At 41.9% G+C, this 24,138-nt stretch overlaps 1 protein-coding gene across 1 annotated transcript in view; it reads left to right on the top strand.

Moving 5' to 3' along the window:
• dner (delta/notch-like EGF repeat containing) overlaps positions 1-23,726 on the top strand; it is a gene marked incomplete at both ends in the record, with an annotated part of 49,277 nt that extends 25,551 nt beyond the window's left edge. The window contains 12 exons of the mRNA XM_083913610.1: positions 2,415-2,762; positions 3,060-3,157; positions 6,506-6,669; positions 8,540-8,688; positions 9,620-9,773; positions 11,272-11,385; positions 17,449-17,682; positions 21,847-21,973; positions 22,128-22,237; positions 22,521-22,652; positions 22,826-23,072; positions 23,615-23,726. Coding sequence (XP_083769736.1) covers positions 2,415-2,762; positions 3,060-3,157; positions 6,506-6,669; positions 8,540-8,688; positions 9,620-9,773; positions 11,272-11,385; positions 17,449-17,682; positions 21,847-21,973; positions 22,128-22,237; positions 22,521-22,652; positions 22,826-23,072; positions 23,615-23,726 — 1,989 coding nt within the window. The remainder of the gene's footprint in view (positions 1-2,414; positions 2,763-3,059; positions 3,158-6,505; positions 6,670-8,539; positions 8,689-9,619; positions 9,774-11,271; positions 11,386-17,448; positions 17,683-21,846; positions 21,974-22,127; positions 22,238-22,520; positions 22,653-22,825; positions 23,073-23,614) is intronic.
• Positions 23,727-24,138: the final 412 nt, after the last annotated feature.

The following is a 24,138-nucleotide window of genomic DNA, read 5'->3' as shown; positions in this document are numbered from 1 at the left end:
AAGACCAATACGAAAGGAAAAATGATTCAAATAGGCAACACTCATGCCGAGCCAAAAACCAAGGAATAAAGTGCATTTTGAGGTTTGATATAAAAACCGACAGTGTGGGTATGTGAGAGGGGTATGGCAGGTCAAAAAGGGTCATGAATTCCAGTTCATTTCAGTTTCATTTTGCTAACAAGTGGGGGATGGCATCCACCCTTACCCCCCCCCCCCCCCCCCCCTCATCTACTATGCTCATCCTTTGTTCAAGTACATTCTGTGCGGCCTGGATGGAGACCATTAGCATGAGAGAGCAATCAGGAGTGACAGATGAAAAAGGTCACAAGCTGGACTCTAATGCTTCCTCTAACCCAGACGAGCCGATGCTGCTATTCTCGAAAGGTTGATAAACTCAGTCCCTGGTGCCGTTTGAGTGGAGATAAGAGCAGCAGACTGTGTAAGGACCAGAGAGTGGCCTGCTGGGACGGTCGGGACTGCTGTGCTTCAGAGCAGAGAAAGTTTGATAGAGGCGTCGCGAGCAAGAACCATGACAGAGATTAGTAGTAATGAGCTGTGACTCGGTCGTGGAGAGAGCGGACTGTTAATGACGCTCTGTTGTTCTGCCTCTCACTGTTTCTCTCACACAAACAATGAAGCCTACATGCACATGCTCACATGCACATCTATGCAGCGGGGGATTTGGTAGGAGCATCATTACCATCCTTCTGTTCACCCTCTCTCCAGCCGGAGGTTTTTGTTTTTCTCTGGGTTTTTATTAAAACTGTTATCTGAACACATTTTAATCAGACAGCTGGAGCTGAGTTAGTTTCAGAGAATTCTCCAAAAAGAAATAAGAGGCAGAAGGATTATAGATTCTTTTTCAGCCTGAAGAACTAAGCACAAGGCAACACACTGTCAAGCAGTAAGCTTCGTAGGCTCGGCTTTGTCCTCTTTCACCTTCAACATTTATACTGGAAGGTTTTCCTTCAAATATGATCAAATATTGATGGCAGCGGTCAGGGTGCTTTTTCCATTGCTGCATGACAGGGGAAACCTTGTTTGGGGTCGAAATACAAGTCTGTTTGTGTGCAGGTAGTACGCTCATAGTCTAGGGCCGGGTGTTAGATTCAGATCGTTATACTGGATGATTTTTAATAAATGACCATCGACTGGGACTGGGTAACGCCACTAATTGTCTGAATCAATTCCATTTCCGACTCGATTCAATTCAAGGTCGATTTAATTATAGCCTCGTGAGACCATCCTGATCTTGCGAGCTCCATTATATTTTACCCGCAGACCGGTCTGGTAACGTGCGGTGGAGAAAATTTGGAGAAGTTTGCCAAGCGACTGAACCAATCAGCGTTGCTTTTGAGGTGGTGCATGGCAAAAATCCTTTACCGACAAGTTGTTTACTTTCTGAGCTTTGCCTCGACGCTGTTGGTACGACATACGCTTCGTTGATCTGATTGGTTGATTTGGCCCGTATGTTGGTGATAGACAGGTGGTTTATCCAATCAGCAACCAGTATTTTCGCCCTTTCCCAAAAGATCTCTAAACGAGAGTTCCCAGATGGATATCAAAAGCAAATGCGAGTCATGTGAATCAATACATCTGGCGGAGTCAGGTTAATTGAATTAGGGGTATTTCATATACAAAACAACCTTTTGCTTGGATATGAAAGAGATTCTCAGACAACCAATGCTGTAAATTTTACAAGGAACCCCCTGACCTTGTGCATTATTTACAATTGACCCCGAAGCAGTGATATTAATGTCCTCTTTACTTAACATGGACACACTGCAGTAATCAACACAATAAAGTTCAATCCTACAGACTACAGAGTATTGAGTAGCATTTTTTTTCAGATATCTTGAGGTCAGAGGTCAAGGTACCCTTTTTGAAAATGACCACAAAATTTTGCCTAAATTTGCAGCGTTGTTTAACCCACTTCCCAACTTAGATCTTCTAGTTTCATATAGAAGATTGTTTTTTCTTTTTGGGAATTGATAACAGATCGTTTGAACGTTATATATGTTATATATGTTATAATATGTTTTGTTTTTTTTAAACCCTGTAGTCTGCGTGAGTGAAAAAGTGGAAACAAAGGCAAAGCAGACCTACAACAATTTGATTTGGAGCACAGAGACAAAATGTAATAAAATAAAGTAAATGAGTGGAGGTTGTAAAGAAGGAAAGTGAGTCAGAGAGCAATAACAAAAAGTAGCATGAGTTCAGGGAAATGATCAGTGTGAGTGTGGACACTTTCATTTCTCAAGTGTTCAAGTTAAGCTTGATCCCTGGTTCACATTTTCATTGTGTCACAAAAAAGAGCGTAGGGGACAGAAGGGCAGAGGTGAAAAACACTGTTAGATAATCTTTTTTTTTGTTCTGACTCTTCCTGTTTTTATTTACGTGGTCTGTTCTTTCAGTTTTTCACAGACCCGTGTGCCAGTAGCCCCTGTCTCCATGGAAACTGCAGCCGGAGAGACGGTGGCGAAGAAGTGGGGGAGCTGGCCTACACCTGTGAATGCACCGAAGGCTACGAGGGGGAGAGGTGTGATCAGATCCTATTGGACCTGCCTGCTGCTGACTGGGACCCAGCGACCCCCTCCGCTCCTGAACTGGCCACCCCCGTCACCTCCACCACCTCAGCCGCCACTCAGCCGCCACAGCCAACAACCGTCCCCTCCACCACCACGCCACCACCTCCAACCCTGCCGCCATGGCAACCCAAACCTGGGCAGAGGCTGCTGGTGGTGCCGTGGGAGGCAGACAGGGTGAGATAACTTCCACGCTAAATTCAAGCTCCTCTGGGTTTATCTTTAGGTAAAGGTATACTATTTGTACCCGGGTGTCAGTAGCCAACAATGCTATTTTCACCCTTTTTTTTTTTGCCTAAACCTGACTAAGTATTTTTGTTGTCTATATTTGACCAAACTGTGAAAATAATAAGTCAACAAACCAACACTTAACCCACTCACCCACAATTAACTACCACATGGCTACGCTTTGTCATGTTAACATATGCTCTGTATGTGTGTGTTTGTGTGTGTGTGTCTGTCTGTCTGTTTCAGGTGACGGAGGGTCTGCACTGTGTGAGTCCTGAGCTGTGTGAGCTGACATCAGGAACTCTGACTCTGTCTCTGGAAGTGCCTGAAGAGACGGCTGTAAAGTAAGAGTGACTTCTTTCTTTTTTTTTTAAAGATTATTTTTTGGGCAGTTTTTCAAGCCTTTATTACATAGGACAGGCAGGAAATGGGGTTAGAGGGGGGGGGGGGGGTGCAGCAAAGGGCCGCAGGTCGGAGTCAAACACGCGGCCGCTGCCTCGAGGAACCTTCAGCCTCTTTGCATGGGGCGACTGCTCTAACCACTGTGCCACCGAGCGCCCCTAGTAAGAGTAACTTTTAGACTGACTGCTATCCATTTAAAGCAGGGCCAGATTAACAAGCGAGGGGCCCTGGGGCACAATGTAGCTGTGGGTCCCTCCTGTTTACAGATGGCAGCTTCATCATACTTTGTTGAATACTATCCTGCTACAGGTTTAAACATTTAGGGCAATTCGATTAAATTCACTGAGGAATACACACCATGTAAGCACACTATCAACTGACGAGGCCAGATGGATATGCTGAATAACAGCAGAACATGCTGTACAATATGTTGTCTGCAAAATGAAAAAACATACTAACTCTGCAGAGCATTGGATCTCTGTACCTTCCTGCAGCACCTTTTGTAACTAATAACCTTCATTTTGAATCTCTTCATGGTGCACCTCAGGGATGCTGTATTACCTGTATTGTAGTGTACTGTACGACATCTTTTCAGAACAAGTTTGCTCATAAACAGAATCATAATGGCTAAAAAATAAGGGTCAGTGAGTAAGGCAGAAGCAATGGTCAAGGTGAATGTTGGATGTCCTTGAAGGTGCCCCTAATTATAGATGGTAGGCATGACTTAAGGCCCTGATCACGATCGCAGAGTGGGAGCTGCAAGCTAATCAACTGCTGCTGCTTTGTTTTCATACTATATAATTACACATGAAACCTGAACGCAGGCGGTGAAGGACACTTATGTACAAACGCACATGCACCACTTGGAAATGAAGCCGCAGAGTGACATTGATTTAGACGCTGATCATGATGTAATAAAGCTCTTCTATCCCAAAGGGGCTGGAGAGAGAGTGAGAGGTTGTCATACTGCTACAGGTGATTACAGACACACACATTTTATGTTACATTATCTACGCTGATGCTGAGTACCACTCATGAGAATATTAACGGTTTCAAATCAAGGTCTAATGAATTGCTTTAAAACATTTAATTACGTTCATAATAAAAATAACTATAAGAAATGAGATGAAAATACCAACAAAATGAAATTAAATGAAGCCTTCCACTTTCCTAACACACATCAAATATAGCCCATAATTTTAAATATATATCCCTTGACATATTAAATATCAAATGGCTCATCTTGAAATCTTGAAGTAGCAATGGTTCCCCAGATATCTGAGCTCCCCCCTCGGGTTAACCTCAGTCACCCTGCAAAGGAAAACTCATTTCAGCTGCTGGTAGCCTGTCTACTATCTTATCATGCTGGTCACTGCTCATAGCTTCACCTTCAGGCTTGTCTCCTCCCTCACCTCATTTTGGCACAGCCGATCCACCTGTGACGCTCCAACTTGGCCTCACTCATGAACACGACCTACACTATGTTATTATTATTTCCTGAACATTGCCCGACAGGCCTTTTTCTAAAGGTCTGTAGTTGGCTCATGCAGGGGAGTGTTGTCAATATTTCTCTTTTATGGCTCTAAATGGTCACTTTTTTTTATTGGCTCTGCTGATCTCTTTTATTCATGTGTATGGCTCAAGTATGGTGCCGCATATTTCCAATAACCAATCAAACAGCTTGTGGCTAAGCCGATCGGCCATTCGATCCCTGTCTGTGCCCCTCTGGTCTGCATGAATGATATTAGATGAGATGAAATGCAGGTTGCCTTTTGACATCATAGTATGAATGTGTGTGGGAATGGGTGAATGTGACAAGTGTAAGTGTAAAAGCGCCTTGATTTGTCAGGAGATGAGAAAGGCGCTGTATAAGTACAAGACCATTTATCATTTATTTTGTGATACTAAACATCGAATTCATGTTTGAGCACAGAATGCATCAGTTATTTTTAATCTTCTTTGTCACTGTAAAGCAGCTGCAGATCTTTGTATGAAAAGTACTGTAAATAATAATAATAATTATTGTTCTTATAGCTATGCAAGCAGTCATTAAAACAGATTCACAAAGGCTGAGAGGACAATCCCAGATTTAATATATATATATTTTATATATATATATATATATATATATATATATATATATATATATATATATATATATATATATATATATATATATATATAAAAGAACAATTCTTTTAGATGAGGGTGTGAAGTTTGAAGGGTCTTGATTTTGATGTGTCTGCATTTAACCAGCGATGATCTTTTCAGTGTCTCTCTCAAAGCTTGACACTCTCTCTTTCACGTGTGATTACCGTCTCCTCAGCTCCTCAACAGCTTGCAGGCAGGTCGTTGGAGCTCAGTGTCTCGGGCAGGAAACGTGGCCTGCATGGTTCTTCTCACTCTGCCCAGCAGGAAACTGGCTGTGCTCTGCTCACATGTTTGCATATGCAGCCATAAACCTTCTCGAGATCATCCTTTTGGCTCTACCATCCTCGACCCCATAATAAGGCATCCAGATAGAGAACATTTGTAATAACTATTGTTTCTTTACTTAGATGTCCCAGTATTCATCGTATTAGAGGTATTATATCTGAATATGTACTATGGATAAATATTTAACATCCTTTTTGACAACCTGGAAGTTGTCGGAAGCTCATGTAGTAGCAGAACTGCAAGGTCTCATCTCATGGAGAGCATTACGTTTAATGGCTATCTGCCCATTTGGAGGCAAAGTTTTTCTGTTGGCGAATTGTCTTTTTTCTGAGGCCCCAGTGATGGCCCCCATACCACACTGGCTGTATTTTATAATTTGTGTTCATGAGGTACACAGTGTTTCCACAGGAAGCAACGTCATCTCCACTGAGTCAAACCACTGGCAGCCATTACTCACCATACCATCCCATGATGTCAGGTTGTAGTAACAAACAGGAGAACTGTCCTCTTAATCATCAGTCCTGGGTTGAAACACAAGACAAAGGGTACACCTCTAAGACACCGACTGTCAGCTTGCTGTGGTGCCGAAGAATGGAGGGTGATGTTTGAGTTGATAATTGTGGTTTGAGTTTCTAAAATGTTGTACATTCAATATTTTCATTCTGGTGCCATCCATTCATGCGGAACAGAAGCTGAAAAAGGAGCTGAGAACGGCCACCAATTAAAAAGGAACTATGATAACCAGCCAAACTGTAGAGAAAGGCCACAGTAATCATATTCTCTTTCTGATTCTCCTTTCCCCTTTATGTCCTCATCCTCCATCCTTTAAACCCCTTCTTTGTCTCTCCAACCAGGGTGGCGGTGAATGCAAGTGGAGCTCCAGTGCTGTGGCGTGTAAATGAAGAGGGTTTCCTCCGTTCCTCCATTTTGAATGGCACTACGATGTGGTTCCTGCAGGCTCCTGATGGACTGGTGGTGCCAGACCACTTGCTGCCCCTGGGACAGAACTACTTTCTCAGTAAGATGTCACGCAAACAAACATATGAACCAAATTAATTTATGTCACTACTTTGTCATATTATCAACAAATGGGTGACAGGCTCTAGGTTGTATAAAAGTTCATTAGCTAAACTGAAATTCTGAGTCTTATCGGCAACTAATCATTTTAATTCTACTTAAGTTATCTCTGTTTTTATCATTTAATTTGTATGATCGTTCATCCAACGACCATAAAGAAGATAAACGGGAAAAATACTTTTGAAATACCCCCAAATAGCTAATTTACAACTGAGCCAAAAAACATCTGAGGATTAATGAATTTAAATAAATTGTATTTAGAGCTTTTGTTCCGGACGTGACATTGGGGAGAATCGTATAATATTTGCATGCATGAGTCAGAATATTATATTTGCATATTGAAAAAAACAACAGATATTTATGCTGATAATCCATCTGTTTTTTAATACTGAGCTTCACACACAAACAGGCTGGTTGACCTCTGTGTGTGCTCAACATACCTGATGCTGTTTCACTGTACTGCCTGTCTTCTGACCTTGACATGTCTTCTAACTCTGTGGCAACACAGCCTCTGCATCGCCAGAGAGAGAGAGAGAGAGAGAGAGAGAGAGAGAGAGAGAGAGAGAAAGAGAGAGAGAGAGAGAGAGAGAGAGAGAGAGAGAGAGAGAGAGAAGAGAGAGGGAGATGACATTGGGGACTTAAATCAGAGGGGTGGCAGGATAATGGAGGGTGGGAGAGAGGAAGAGTCAGATAAGGAGGGAGAAGGACAGGAAAGAAGAGATGGAAGACAGACAGGGATTAGAGAGAAGGACGAAGGATGCAGAAGTAGGGAAGAGTGAAGGTCAAACTGCAGGAGAAAGAGGAAGACATGAAAAGCATTAGTAAAGAGGGAGGAGTGTTGACGTTGCTTTTCCCTCTTCACACGTAACTTTGTACGAGTATTGACAAACCTGCAATATTCGTGATAAACGTGATGGAGCGGTGACTCTGCGGGACTAATGTTCGATGTCGCTGGGGCTGACTATCATTGGGTCAGGTGTGACGGAGAAGCACAAGTTGTTTCGTTGGCCCCCTGATTGGCTGAGGAGATTGCATCGTCAAAGTCTTGTCACTGGTGGACATGCAGTTCATTGGCTCAGATCAGGCTCTAAAAATGGCAGCTCATATTCACTATGAGGCTATTTTTATCCGAGTGCCCATGTAGCTGTCAGCTTTGATTGAAGATATAATAAGAGATGTTGTGAACTTTTGGACCTAGAGAAATGAGACAGAGAGGCGTGCTCTCTATTTTGGTGACAATGAAGAGCTGCCTGCATCAGTTCTTTTCTTAACACTTCTAGCCACATGGGGGTTTAGAGTTTTTTGGCAGCAAGGTGTACTTTACAGGAAGGAGAAGTTCAAATCTGTTAACATTATGTTAACATGGGTTTACAGCCATGCTGGCTCCTCTGTCAGGCTCATACATAGGCCAAAATGATCACAATGACAATGCTAACATACTGATATTTAGGAAGTATAATGCCTACTATGTTCGCCATCTCAACTAAGATGTGTGTTAGCATGCTAACATTAGCTAACTAGCACTAAACACAGGTACAGCTATGGCTGATGGGAATATCATTAGATAAACAGATATTTGGTCATAAACCAAGGTAATTGAGAAATAGAACCCCGACGGGGACACAAATTATCCAAACTTTTTCTATAGTTGCCAATACATCTCACTTAAAAACCTCTTTAGTCAAGTTTTCATTTTTATTTAATAATAACTGCCTTCGCAGTACAGGTTTTTTTAAAATAAATAAATAAAACTAATTCATATGAATATGTTACGTGAATAGTTTAAAAGGCCCTCAACTCTTCTGCGATAGGTGTGTTGCGCGTGGGCGCCCCAACAGCCCCGGAGGTCACGCTGCGTCTCAACCTGACATTGAAAGCCAGCAGCTGTGTGGAGCCCGGCAGCAGCTTCAGTGACCCTCAGTGCTCCGGGAAAGGGAAATGTATCACACAGCCCTCTGAGGTGAGAAAGAATGTTTCTTCTTATCAAGACACCATTTGAGCTTTAGTGTGAATGAAGCTGAAACGCACAGGAGAAACATCCTGCAGTATTATTATTATTGTTATATACTTATCTCATAGAGGCCATGTGTCCTCAAATATAAATTTGGTAAAGAGGCACCACATCTAAATTGAAACTGTAGCATCCAGATAGACATGAGAAATTGCAGTGATTAATATGCTGCATCTTTATGTTTATTTTTTACTGTTTGTATAAGCAATGATTCAGCAATCACTCCCCGCAGACCTTAGTAACAGAACAATATTGCTACTGCAAAATACAAAAGCAGAGTTTCCATATTATTATACCCTAACATTATCACTGCAGCTGCAGTGATGCCTCCAGTGATGCAAGCTCCTTTTGATCATTATATACCAGAAAAGAAAACAGAGAACATCACAAAGAACAAAAGTCAGGACACTATAGAGCAACACATCACAATGCCACAAAGGACAGCAGTGCAACATGATGCATTTTTAATAGTGGGGATTTAAAGTTTCATTCAGACATCATCAAAATGAGTCTTGGGTCTGGTGAAGCACCCTTTGAGACAGAGAAGAAGAAAAACATGCTGCAGCAGAAGGCGAAGGAACCGCCTGGGACCCGTTAGTCTGCTCCTCATCCATACATTGTGCTAAAAGAGATGTAGTGGTAATGACTCTCACTGGACATGCTAAAAATGTAACAAAGGGGTTGAGAGGGAGGAACAGAAATTCAGTTTCTCATTATGTCTTCCCTAGAAATCCACCGCTGCTTGTTATTCTGTTGTTAAGTTACTGAATTATTTTACAATCTCCGATCTCATTAGTTCTTCTTCCTTTTTAATTGCTATCTCCCATCATTTCACCTCCAGGCTCATTGATTTGACATTTAAAATGTGTGTGTTTTGCAGAGCACTTTCTTCTGTGAGTGCGAGGACGGATACACTGGAATCTTCTGTGAGGAATTCGATGCCTGCCACCACCGACCTTGTCGCAACAACGGAACCTGCACGGACGTGAGGCAGGGAGGCGAAGGACGTAACTTCACATGCACCTGCTCACCAGGTGTGTATGTCCAGCCTGACCGTGTGGTCTTTGTCGGTTTGATTACAGCTTTGCAGATTTAAATACTCTCTATGTTTTGGAAAATCTCTGAATGAGAGCACAAGAGCACAGGTCATATTGAACTTTTGACATTGTTAGGTTTATTTTAGGACAGGGACTTCAAGCAAGGGCCTTCGGCAGGAGGGTGAATGTCGGAGGTGACCACTGATTGCCTGTCATTCCCTATTATGGAACTGGGATAACAAGCCCCATGTGATCAGCTGATGAGAAAAAATGAACAGGGGAAATATACATCCAGACAATAGTATAGATTCTGTGCTCATTAATGATTCATTTACATAATTCTGTATCAGGATCCTCATTAGCTACTATAGTTGCTACTCTACCTAAAGTTCACAAAAATGTATATATAGACAACAGATAAACATGTACATAGAAGTAATAAAACATAATCATTCATGACTCCAATTAAGCAAAAAAACCAAAACACGAACAGCAAAAACAAAACAGAATTCCAACTTTTGAATTCTGGTCACAACGTGCCTGTGTAATGGTAGTTGCTTTGTTTTGTCTGTAGCTTAATTGGATCACTTTTAGCTGCGTTTGACCAAATTTCATTAAATAAACTAGAGACCATCTTTCTATTGGATCACACCAACTGCAACGCCAAATTGGGCTAGGAGCGTAAAGTGGTGGGGGTAATGGCCCCCTCCCTACTTTCTAGATCTTGATCTAAAATACACACCTGTAAAGTTTCATGACTGCATGTTGCACAGTTGTGAAGCTATCGCGGTGACAAAACCTGTCCACAGACAAAATTCTGGGTTCACAAGGTGGAAAATGCTGCAGAGAAACGAAGAGCCAGTGAACTTGGAGTACTTAAACTCATGCTGGACATACAAGGTTAGAACCAAGCAAATATGGTCTTTGCTTACCCATCTACCTATGTAACGATATTATTGGACTTTAAAAACAAGTTACATTGTCACATTCAACACATCTCAAAGTTCAGACCGAGGTAGAGCTCACATAGGTAGGTCTGTGTTGTGTTTTGTGCACCTATCTCCTGTTTCCAGGGCATTCTAGTTGTGTGTATTGTGTTTAGTTTAACTCCTTTTATCCTTAAAGGAGTCTTATCAATGCAGCTGTTCTCCAGTCATACATGGAGACAGAGAGCTGAGCTATCATGAGTCATGACTTACTGCTGTTATATTGTTAACTGAAGCGACTGTGACCTGGGGTACAATTGTCTCAATTTAGCACAGCATGAGCGTGCAAACATTTTTCTCTAACAAAAACAATACCTTGGCTGACATTCAAGTCTGATTGTACACATTTCCAATGGGATTCCATTGCTAGGCAACAGCCTGGGTCCTTGTTAACTTCCTGCAAGCTCATGGCATTCACAAACACTGCAACAGGGAATAAACTGGGACACGTTAAGAATGTTCATGTTTACTTTTTGTGTGAAATGGTCAATAAACTGCGTGTCTCTCAGGTTATGAAGGGGAGCGCTGTCAGTTGCTGGTTGATCACTGCGCCTCTCAGCCCTGCAAGAACGGAGCCACTTGCTTCAGCAGTCTGGCCGGACCCAGGTGCTATTGTCCCGAAGGTATGAACCGATATATTGACATTTTTTTACTCTCTATTTTTTGCTCTATTTCCTACTTTGTACTGCAACTGCTGCACAACAATTCCCCTCGGGATGAATGAAGTTCTATCATATCACATCAATCAGTGCATGTGTTGGTGTGTGGCGGTGAGAGGGCTAGAAGGAAATGCTTTGTGTTTGTTATTAATAGAAATATCTACACACTACACAGTAATATGGTTTCAAAACTGGTTTTGAAACAAGAAATAATTTTGACATTTTAGAAGGAAATGAGATATACACACGACACAAGCATCTCTGGTAAAAAAAAAAAACAACCTGCGACACCAGTTTGTGTTCGTTGGGAGCATATGTGCGTATCCTGCAATATAGTGTGTGTATTTTTCAGCTGTCTGAATCCAGTTATTAAATGCTTGCTGTGTCTGCTGCGTTTTTAACAGTATCTGTGCCACTGAGATGCTTAATTTAAACCTTCCTCCTCTATTCTAATTAGTCTTCATAGCCTCAGCGACCTGCATCAGCCTCTCCGGGGAAATCTGTGACCGCAAAACTTCTGTCGAAACAGCATTTCTCAACAAGTGCGCACTAGTTTGTGATTAACGTACACAATGTACTGGCAGTAACAGTCTATACAGAATGTGCAGTCACACACATACGCACGTACAAAATACAGGGAAAACATTAGGTAACAATGGAGCTCGCCACATAAATAAAGAAACAGGAAGGCTGCTTCATTGTTCCAGGTACAGCTCCCAGCAGTCAGTTCATTCTCGATCCGGAGGAGGCTTCAATCACACTGCAACACCTGACTGTGCTGTTAATCTGCAGCTGCTCCCAAATGTCTCCAATAAGGAAAGGAATTCATAATCCACCACTTGTGAAGTTATTTTCATAAAATGAGAGAAGCGGCGGTAAGAACCCACCAGCACCTCTTTATTAGTGCAAAGAGATTTTGTTGAGTTTATGGGATAATTCTTCACTTGACATTTAAGAAAACACGCCAAACTTTGCAATCTCGTAAATCATGATGTCAGAGTGAAAACATGGGTGCAAATAATAAAATGAACGATGGCTAAATTTGATTTACCTGCGTCCGTTTTAGGGTTTCATTGTGCGTTCTGGCTCGCTGTCCCTCTGTCATGGCTTACTGGGACATTTGAGAAGAACGGAGTCATTCATGATATTGGTTATTATCATCTTTACTCTAAACTTGTCTAACATGTCTAAATGTCTGCTGTGTAATAAGTCAACAAATCAAAAAAAGGGAACATAATCCACATTTTTTTCTCATAAATACTGTAAACTAAATGTCCATAAAGTTACTGCTTATAAGGTTATGCATTTCGTATTCCCGCAGACAAAAACCTTTTGGAAGGAGGAACGCACCTCAGCAGGTATCCTGACAGACCAGGCTAGTCCGGACAGACAACAGAAGAGAAATACAATAGATGTTGAAAATAATAATCGGAAAATTGAAATAGAAAAACTTCAAGATAAGCAGGAATATAATTGACCAGAAAAAAAGAGCTAAACTCATCCGAACTCAAAATGGGAAATCCATAGAATAGGATGTCCCAGTATCGGACACGCTGTATAACAAATGATTAATCAATAACTTGATGAGGTTTGCGTGACAGCCAAATGAAACCACTGCATCATTTGTCCGTCTAAGATGTAAAGTGTAGTGTTCAAGCTTAGGTTGGAGCAGGACTCGGGGGAATAAATGTACTTCATTGTAATGCCTTAGTGACAAAAACAAGAACACAGCGATAAAGAGAAATGTGTATCCATACTGATGAACAAATCAGGGGGATTTCAGTGTCCGTCTTAATACACAGAAGATAGTATTTCCTCCAGAATTATGTTTTCTTTAAAACAAGGATGTACAATTTTCAAGTACAAGAGACGATTTCATCTTGTATCAAAAAAAGGATTTCATGAACACACCAAGTCCAAGAATGCTTTACGTATCCTTTGTGTAAAGACTTTCAGTATGCAGATCAGGGAGAGATAACAAAGAAAACGGAGAAAATAAAGTTTGCTGCTTCTCCTGCATTCATTTCCCTCAGGACCAAGTCCTTGTTTCTTTGTTTGGAGCAGAAGTCACTTCGGTCAAGTTCTCTTCAGTCTATTTGCTCATGTTTCTCAAAGACAAAAAACACTTGGATGCTTTACGGGAAAAAAAAAATCATCAGGATTTCATTTGTGCAGGAGTCTCCCCCACAGGTAACGAAATGTTAGCACACTCAAACGTCCAAATGAACATGCCCAGAAAGCAGATGGAGATACCCTCCCACCCCCACAAATCACCTCCAAGTTGTCTGTGCAATGTTCCTGCACAGACAGAAGCAATAAATAAAATGATGGATGGCATGACATCTGTACTGTAGCAAATGTCATCAAAGATGCATCAACTCTGTGATCGCTAGGCCACGATGAGAGCCAAAGCTGCATTTTTATTTGCTAAATCACAACGGAGGCAGGGAGGTTTAAATTCACCCTGCAGGGATAGATAGTAATATTCTCACACCTGTCAGCAGCATAAAAAGACAACAGATTTTCCAGAGAGAAATAACAACTAAACAGACTATGGGATACCTCAAAAGGGGGACTGTTCACCCCAAAATGAAAATTACATATTTTTGCTCTTACCTGTGGTGCTGTTTATCAGTCTACATTGTTTTGGGATAAGTTGCCGAGTCTCAGTGATATCAGCCGTAGAGGTGTCTGCCTTCTCCCCTATATAATAGAACTAGATGACAACTCAACGCAGCAAGAAAACACATTCGAAAAACTCAACAGAAACCCAGAAATCATGGCGTGGTTACTCAAGATAGTCCACAGACCTGGTTACGAGCCGTGTTATAGGAACTATTTTCTTTCTGCCAAACTACAAACGCCGACCGTATCCGCTCACAGAAGTCCCTCGTGGTCCCACTTGCTAGCTTGTGAAGATACGTTTATAGCTAACCAATACTGCCAGTTAACATTACAGCTCAACTGTCGAGGACGCCATTAATGTTAATATCTTGTGCTGTCACGAGCATGAGCCTCTCCTCCATGAGTACGCTCTCTCCTGCACAACGGTTGGCGAGTGTAGGAAAAAAAAGTTACTACATGAAACTGCTCACAGCAGGTCTGTGGATTATCTTGAATAACTGTCATGATTTTTGAAAAAAGATTTGGCTTTTATATATTCAAGAGAAGGCGGACACCTCTCGGCCGATATCTTAAACACTCAAACAATCTAATTTGATTAAAAGCACAAGTTAAGAGGAAAAATGTGTATTTTGTTTTTTTAGGGTGAACTGTCCCCAAAATCAGAGCTCATTGCTATTTATGTTTACAGGTTTTTTTTGTCATTGACAATTTACCGTCAATGCATATTTAAAGTATGCAAACAATCTTAGTGTCAGGCATTTAAGAAGGTCTCTACTGTGATTGCTTCAGTTCAAAGAAAAGTGATGAAGAAGTCAAATCTGTACGATTTTCCACTCTTGACTCCTCACTGGAGACTGCCACACTCATTAACTTTCTCTCGCTCTCTCTCTCTCTCTCTCTCTCTCTCTCTCACACACACACACACACACACACACACACACACACACACACACACACACACACACACACACACACACACACACACTTATACACACTGACACAAGAGTCGAAGTGTGAGTGTCAGGACTGTGACTGCCTCCAGTCAGAGCTAACAGAACGGGGGAGTGAGCGGGCTAGCTAAATATAAACTGTTAACTGCCTTTAATGTCGGCAGGTTTCAATGCTAGCAGCAACGAATAGACTCCTCTGTGTCAGCCAGGTCCCACGACACAATGCGTGTGTGTTTGTGTTTGTTGTGTGTGTTTTTGATGTAGAGATGGATGCTTAGACAAATAAAGAGAAAACGCTGAGCTCAAGCGGTGGACGTTCTTATACAGAGCAAAGAAGCTAAACACAGAGGAAAGCAGGGGATTAAACCATGACAGAACAAAAACGAATCATAATGTGTAATGTATGTGTGCGTGCGTGTGTGTGTGTGTGTGTGTGTGTGTGTGTGTGTGTGTGTGCGTGCTAGCATATGTTTGCTTGCGAGCTTATGATAGAAAGTGGGGAGAGGGAGCATGGAAGGAGGCAGTGAAGTGAAAAAGAAACACAAAAAGAGAGATTTGGGTGAGATTTTCTTCTGACTGCTGCAGATTATTCCTGCCTCTCTGCTCCTGAATGATAAATGTCCTCTTCACATGGTGAAATAAAGTCCTGCCGATCAATGGATGCTCGAGAGAGATCTCTTCATTAGTTAAATGGAGTGTGTGCACTCCGGCACAGTTGCTACAGGGATTTGCTATGGCGTTACTGTAAATCACAGGACCCACATACACTGTAGCGCGGTTTGTGCTACCCTCTGCAGTACAATGGCAGCTCTCATGGGGAGGTGAAGATGTAGGAGAAGGGGTGAAGCAAAGAGGGAGGAAGTTATTTTTAGACATGGGAGTGTAGGTGAGAGCAGAGGCTCACACGCTAATGAGAGGAGGTGAAGAAGAAAACCAGTGGCTTCGACACAAAACCAGTCACCCCACAGAGAGAAATGGATCAGAGCACGGCAGAAACACAACCACCCTCATTCAACACGATAATTAAGACAGCTCTGCTGACAGCAACAATTCATTTTCCCTGAAAGCTGCATATGTTATTGTCTCAGACAAGGAGGAGGAAGGGGTAAAAGCAAGACTATTAGGTGGTGATTCTGGGTGGTAGACGATGACAGAACCAAAGCAGTCGCTGTCTTTTTCCTCAGTTTTCTCTTTGATCAGTGCTGTCAATCTTCCTACAGAGGAGGGGTCGTGAGGCAGGGATACTTTGACGTTTTAGGCAAGACCATTCACCCCCCACCCGCCCCCGCCCCCCTGAGAATTAAATGAGAAGATCTGTACCACTCTCATGTCTGTCTGTTTTAAAATATGAGTCTACAGCTGGCAGTAGGGCTGTGCTACCATACATTTTGTTACTCCCTATAGGGCAGAAATAATTGCATAAGAAAACCAATAAGAAATGTCTATTAGTCTATTACAGAAGGGTTTTGTGCAAGCTTGTTTAATGCACTTAGAATTTCTGTGAACATTATATAAGATATCCACAGAATATTGTTGTTGGTTTTTTTTGCTTCGAGAAAAACCTCAACAAGTTATCCTGCGGTCGCTTCCTCTTCTAATGAGCTGCGCGTTACAACTTTGAATCTGTGTGGAATAAATTACTGCACTGGTTATGCAAGCAGGATGTTTTGTGTGTGAAGTTTGTGTACAGATTTTTACTCCCTCGTGCTGTGTCATGAGATTCAATTAAAGGTACCCTAACTGACTGAGGCATGTGTGCATCACTTAAGTGGCTTAAGAGGCTGCAGATAGAACAAACACATGATTCCTGTTGCCTTCGGATAAAACAGAGGGCTCTCTATAAAGACTTACAAGCAGTTGTGAGTAACATTACTGGTAATAGTCACTTAATCCAGGACAGACTCTACCATAAAGGCCTTAAAATCATATTTTGAATTGGTGTGAATGATTTTTAAAGTATAAATAAAAAAGTCAAAACTCACAATGCATTTAAGTCAAGAGGTCTTTGTGTGCGCACACACATTTCTTTGGGAGCTTATTTGCACTCGAGGCGCTGTTAGTGAGCAGAAGAGTTGGTGCAATTTCATGCCAAATTGGATGTCGCATATCTCGCCGCATTGCCTGATTTGCATGAACACAACCCCTGCTATGTAGGATCATCTGAAGCTTTGAAATGACCAAACTTGAAAAGAGTTTCTCCTGACTTTTGTCTGTAGATTTGGCAATAGGCCTGCACTTGCACCTCAACTTTTTGCTCTTTGTGTTAAATGTTTTCTACTTGATAAGACACTGAGTTATGTGAATAATATCAAGGTTACTGGCAGCTTTCCGGAGGCTCTGTTTTCTTCCAGACACATGAGAATGTTATTATTTTTGTGTTGGGTTCGATTTTCGCTCCATTTCCCTCTGTTCTACCATTTCACACCATAGTCTCTCCTTCTACTTTTTGCAGGCTACCAGGGTGCTACATGTGAGCAGAAGGTGGACCCCTGTGCCTCCAGCCCCTGTCACAATAACGGGACTTGCTACGCCCAGGGCCCTGGCCCCCTGGGGTTCGGCTGTAGCTGCACAGCGGGCTTCACCGGCCCAACATGTGCCCAGCTGGTGGACTTCTGTGCCCTAAACCCCTGTGCCCACGGGGTCTGCCGCAGCATTGGCAACAGCTACAGGTGTCTGTGTGTCCCAGGTGAGCTGCAGTGTCAGTCATCTCAGTGACTGGTGCTTTTAAGAAAGACTTGATGTTATAAACCAAATTAGGCCAAAGTCACTTAAAGGTGGGGAAGCTCATCTTGTTGTAGGTTTTTGTTGAACAGAATCTACATAACAAAGAGAGAATGACGATAGGTCTTTGCATATTTAAATGCATCTATGTATCTTTAGACCATTACAGTTTTTTTCCCCACAACTCTTGCCAACTTTTTATATATATATATATATATATCTATTCAAAAATAACTTAATGACAGTGTCACATGCTACTGGCCTGAACTTATTTTCAAGATACAATGTGTGCAGCAAGAGTCTCACTTACGGAAGGGTCTCGACAAGACTTTGAGACAATGGACCCCTGATCCTAATCTCCACCCAGTTACCAGATTAGCTACCCCAATGCATCACTTGGGATTGTTTTGCAGCTGTCTCTGTTGTATTTTGCAGGATAAATTTGTGCTGGCTGAAAAGAGATTTATTCATTCTAGAGTTGAGTCTCTAAAATATGATCAAGTCATCTTTTATTGACAACTTGGACTTCCAACCAAAAATTTTAATATTAGTCACTTCAAAGCGAAGCGATTTGATTGGGACCCCTTAGCCCTCGGATCTTGTGCATGATGCTCCCGTTCAGAAATTTAAACGATACCTTTTGATTCTTGCTTTGAATCCAACAGCACTTTTACAACCATCACGTAAAGCTCCGTGATTTTTTTTTAAAGACGGTGACTTTAAGCATGGGCTCAGACTCTAGCAGTATCGTCTGGCTGAATGATGAGGCATTTTTGGACGGGACGATTGTGGCGCTTGCACCAACCGGTGGCTCTGTGATGAAATCAATTGGTTGGAATGATGGCCTATCATTGCCCATGTTTTGCAATTACTTTGCTGGGATGGTGAGGTAGATAACTTTTCCAGTGGCCGAAAAAAACATAGTTTGACATTTTGACCCTCCTGCTCTCTGTTTATACCGTCTGCCAGTCAAATGTATAAGCCAGTAACCATCTGGATCTTTTACTTGATGCTCCCATTCATTATCCTGCATCAGCAGCCTGTAATAAACTAGCTTTTTTTGTTCTTTTGCAGCATGCTTTGAAGCAGGATGCTATTGACATATCTTAATAGTTTAGTCTCTGCAGGACCCAGACAAATTGCTACACAGCTGTTCTCTCATATATTGATTTGAATTTAGAATGATGTATGAGCTTTTTTTCTAGCAATTTTTCAAATCTAACAGACCGTTTTCTAAATATTTGAAGTGAACAATAAGAGTTATTGCTTGAGTTGATAATCCCTCCATAAGCCATGCTCTTCATGTTTATTTAAATGCTTTCACTCTTGCTGTGTCTCAGTATGCAGAGCAGTCGTCCGTTGCTTTCCAATTATTCAGATATCTTTTTCCCCCTGACAGCCTCTGTCTTATGTTTTCCATTTTGCATTTCTTTCATATTTTTTCTTCTTCTGCTTGTCCCTTTGTCCTTCCTCGTCTTTGTCTTCCTGTCGTTTACCTTACCATATTCTTCTTTCATCCTCTGTTGTCTGGTTGCTATGGCCCTACAAGTGTGTCTGTGTGTGTGCGCGTGTGTGCGTGTGTGTGTGTGTGTTTGTGTGTGTGTGTTTGTGTGTTTGTGTGTGTGTGTGTGTCTGTGTGTGTGTGTGTGCGTGTGTGTGTGCGCGTTTGTGTGTGTGTGTGTGTGTGTGTCTGTGCCTCTCAATCAATTGTCTTTGACTGTGCTGGTTGAGCAGATGCCATCATCCAATCAAATGTCTTCACTCAGATAGCTCTGTCTAATGGGATCGGTGAAATCAGTGATTTGTAATTAGCATCCTAAACATTACAGTGAAAACACACCTAAACATAAGATGTTTTGGACCAACTTTGACCTTTTCTCCATCTCATCAAAATGCTGGCTGGTGTCTGAGGTATGAGGGTCTCTGCGTACGCTGTGTATGAACGTTTGGGTTTGTGTGTGTGCACATGAATATAGTTTCTGCACTTAACTGCCTTGTTTAATGGTCCCATACTGTAAAAAGTGAGATTTCCATGTCCGTTTTGATGATAAAGCAGGTGGCGGTGCTATACAAATACTATGAAAGTATCAAAACACTCAGCCCGTATTAAAAAACTGTCTTTAAACGAGTCGTCAGGACTTCTGTACACTTGTGATGTCACTACTATACTATATATAGATATAAAAAGCTGCTACAGTGCCATTACAGTCATTCCACAGCTGCAGTGATGGTGCAGAGATGCAGAAAGTGAAAGACCCAAAAACTCTAACCAATCAGAGTAAACTGGGCTTTTTTTTCGGGAGTGGGGCAGTAGTTTTAAGACAGAAGACAGACAGTATGAGAAAAGTCATGTGTTTTTAACATTAAAGCATGTAAACATGTTCTAGTAGAAACCCAACGTACAAGTATGAACCTGAAAATGTTATAATATGTCCTCTTTGTGTGTGATTTAGTGTGTATGTTGTGTAAATGCATGCAGGGGAGTTGATATGTAGAAGGATCCATCCTTCCGTTTCCTGTAATCTAGCTCACATGCCAGCCCACCAGCCAGCCTACAGAAAGCAAACAGCCTTGGAAAGGCACTTGACATTTCACTGGCATTTCACAGAGAGGACCCTAGAGGTTCTAACTGGGGTCCTCATTAATTCCCCCTCTCCTTCCCCAAACACCCGTTAGCTAAGGCCCAGGGAGGGTTTGTTGGAACTTTGTGAGCACTGGGACGCAATTGAGAAATTTAGTCAAAGTGGGAGCGGAGCTAATGAAAACAGATTGCTGTACTAGTCATGCAAGGACTCAAGAGACATTGGTCTTCTGGTGATTTTGCATCTCAAGTCATAGATGGTGAAGCATTTCTATCAAGAGCAGCTGGGAGTTATCCAGGAAATCCAGACGCACCACTAGCAAATTTCAATTTGCTCTGCAGCTGCCTCTGGGCACACACCGTTGGAGATCATTAACTATGTCAAACAATCCCAACTCACCAATCAAATTGCACTACCTGTTAGGGCAGGCGTAACCTATGACGACAGTGATGCACCATCGAAGTTGGATAGATACGTCACCTTGTTCATTACTCTGATTGGTCGTAGTCGGTCGTAGTGCTATCCAATTGCGTGCAGTAGTATTTTGAAATGCATGTGTTGGTGCACCCTTGAATTGGGAAGGTCTAATGCTCATTGCCAGACCCACAACTGGATAGATTGGGGTCTGGATTTCCAGGCTAGCCGAGAGTGAGATCAAGTATATGAAGGTATATAAAATGATCGTAAACATACGTTAAAACTATTTTTCAGCCTAATTACTAAAGATTTAAATACACAGTGACTCACTTACGAAACATACCGTATACTCACATTCATCCTATCCTCCAGTCTTTATCCCAAAACTGTAGTAGTGCACATTAAACAGATACAGTCTGTACATCAGGCTTTCTATGTTTAATTTTAGCTTCTAGATATTATCCAAGAAACAAAAGAATAACCGATTGTCTGTTACTAATGCACTGACCATGTTTTCAGATGTTGCAGGCTTATTCTGCCTCAGTACAAAGCTGCCATCCTATGGAAAAAACTGTGCACTGCATGTCATTTGACCCTTGCCATTGAACCTCAATGGGAAAATACTTCAACTAGTTCAATAATTGATAGCTGTGGCTAACTGGTGTTGTTTTTGTATCAAGGAATATCCAAAGATGTGTTGCACTATTAGCTGTGTGTTGTGTTGTGCATTTGACCAGTAGACCAGTAGTAAAGAAATGAATGTAGGAGCTCCCTGATGCAAACTGCTTTCTGAAGTAATAATGCTTGGCACTACTCTGATACAAGGACAACTATGCCCACTTACCCTTTCTGTATAGATAAACAAGGCTACACACACATTCACACATTCACAAAGAAGGTTTTGACTAATCTTAATGTTGACGATGATTAAATAGTTGTGGTTGTTTTGCGGACATGCAAGTCCCAAAGCACCACCAAATGCTACACCAAATCAGTCTATGTGAAAGACTTATACTTACAAGTGAGCACGGCTAAAACAGCCCACCTAGATTAATTATATAATGACTAACATTAATACATAACGTGTGTTTGTGTGTGTGTGTGTGTGTGTGTGTATCTGTCCCATTAAGGCTACCATGGCTTGTACTGTGAAGAGGAGTACAATGAGTGTCTGTCTGCCCCCTGCCAGAATTACGCTACCTGTAAAGATCTCATCAATGCCTATGAGTGTGTCTGCACACCACAGTTTCAAGGTATGTATGTATGTAGGTATGTATGTATGTATGTTTGGTGTGTGGTTATTTTCAGAAACAGGCACACATCTTTAAGTTAGCTTTACATCTATACAGACTATCGTGTGTTAGGGTTTTATAGGACATCTTCTGTGGTGTGTGTGTCTGTGTGCAGGCAGACACTGTGAACTTTACAAGGATCCATGTCTGAAGATGCACTGTCAGAATGGAGGACGCTGTGAGACTGCAGGACTCAACGTTTCCTGTACCTGCCCACCTGGATACCTGGGTGAGCGCTAGTACCATGATCAGACCAACTATCTATTACTATGATATAGTTACATACATTAGGTATAGACTACATTCAAGCCTAACAAAGATGAGAGTTGCCCCGCCATATGGTTTCTTGTGATAATAATTGAACAATTAAATAATAGTGACATATGTCTATTTTGCATTTTGCTGTTTGACCCCAAAGTTCCTGCGTTTGTGAACCAGGACTCAGAATGCCCAGTTTCTGCTCTTGACTTTGTTGCTCTTGTTATTGAACGCAACCTTACCTGTCCACTTAGGGGAGAAGTGTGAGGTCGACATCAACGAGTGCGAGAGCAACCCCTGTCACCATGGTGGCACCTGCATTGACCAGTCAAATGGCTTCACCTGTCACTGTCAAACCGGGTGGGTGGGGCCTGGCTGTGAGATCCGTAAGTCAGCATGTCAGAAACCTTCTGTTCAGCTGTTAATCTAAATCTAAATTATATTTGCCATGATGAAAGCTACATGCCTCTGTGTGTGTGTGTGTGTGTGTGTGTGTGTGTGTGTGTGTGTGTGTGTGTGTGTGTGTGTGTGTGTGTATGTATGTGTGTGTGTGTGTCAGAACTGAAGTGGAAGCCAGCACACACTGAGGACACCCTGACCAACATGCCCCGCCACTCCCTCTATATCATCATCGGAGCGCTGTGTGTGGCCTTCGTCCTAATGCTCATCATCCTCATAGTCGGTATCTGCCGCATCAGCCGCATCGAATACCAGGGCTCGTCACGCCACGCCTACCAGGAGTTCTACAACTGCCGCAGCATCGATAGCGAGTTCAGCAACGCCATCGCCTCCATCCGCCACGCCAGGTCAGTGACGAGATTTGAATATATTGATTGATTGACATTGAAGTCTGGAAGTGATGTGGCAGGTTAATGTCACTAAACTGCTTAATGTAAGCCTTTTACAGTGTTGGTGCTTATACTTACTTTGGAGGAGCCTTTTTAGTACATTACAAAATAACCCCTTATGACATCATTAGGGGTTATCTGATGACGTCATCAGGAGCTGTTATCTTAGCTTGAGCTGGGAGAAACTTCTAACAAACGGCCTGAATTACAAACTGTGGATGTTGAGTTTAAAACACATATATCAGGCAGGGAGGGATGCTATTGAGTTGCATAATGGGAAGTGTAGGATCCTGTGTTTTTTAAGCTAAAAGCTAAGATATCGCAGGCTCTGTCTTTAGTGTTTCCCCATAACTTTACTGAAGACAACAAATCACTTTTGATAAAACGTACTACTGTTTACTCTTTATTTGCCTTTGCATAACTTTAACAAAGGATGGGCTATATTGTAAAGCTATATTTGATGATGCAATATCCATGCACTGTTTGTGCTTTCTTATTAGATTTGGCAAGAAGGCCAGGCCTGCCATGTACGATGCCACTCCCATCGCCTATGAAGACTACAGTCCTGACGACAAGCCTTTGGTTACCCTCATCAAGACAAAGGATTTGTAAAACACAACCATCCCAATACATCATAAGCTGTACACTGCACATGTACACATAAGCATAAATGCACACACACATACACACACACACACGTATATATATATATATATATATACGTTTACAGAAAGTAGGTACAAATCTTGAAGTATTTCTTAAGAAAAAAATTAACATCAAAAGAAAATTGAATGTAAAGTAGAAAATCCAAAACATACTCTGTAGATTAAAAAGAACAAATCTGGAATTTGATACATCTATTTTCCTGTCAAAGTCCACCATAAGGCTTTATTGTAGCATAAGAGCATACTTTGGATGATTTAAGTTATTGGTAATGGGCAACACCACCAATAATCCCTGCTGTACAGGAGCGATGACTTTAGTCTGCACCAGACTGTCTGTCTGTAGGCAGGGCCAGCAACCC

The sequence above is a fragment of the Echiichthys vipera genome (genome assembly GCF_963691815.1).
Source record: "Echiichthys vipera genome assembly, chromosome: 5".
Taxonomy (NCBI): domain Eukaryota; kingdom Metazoa; phylum Chordata; class Actinopteri; order Perciformes; family Trachinidae; genus Echiichthys; species Echiichthys vipera.
This window is presented reverse-complemented; position numbering and strand designations above follow the sequence as displayed.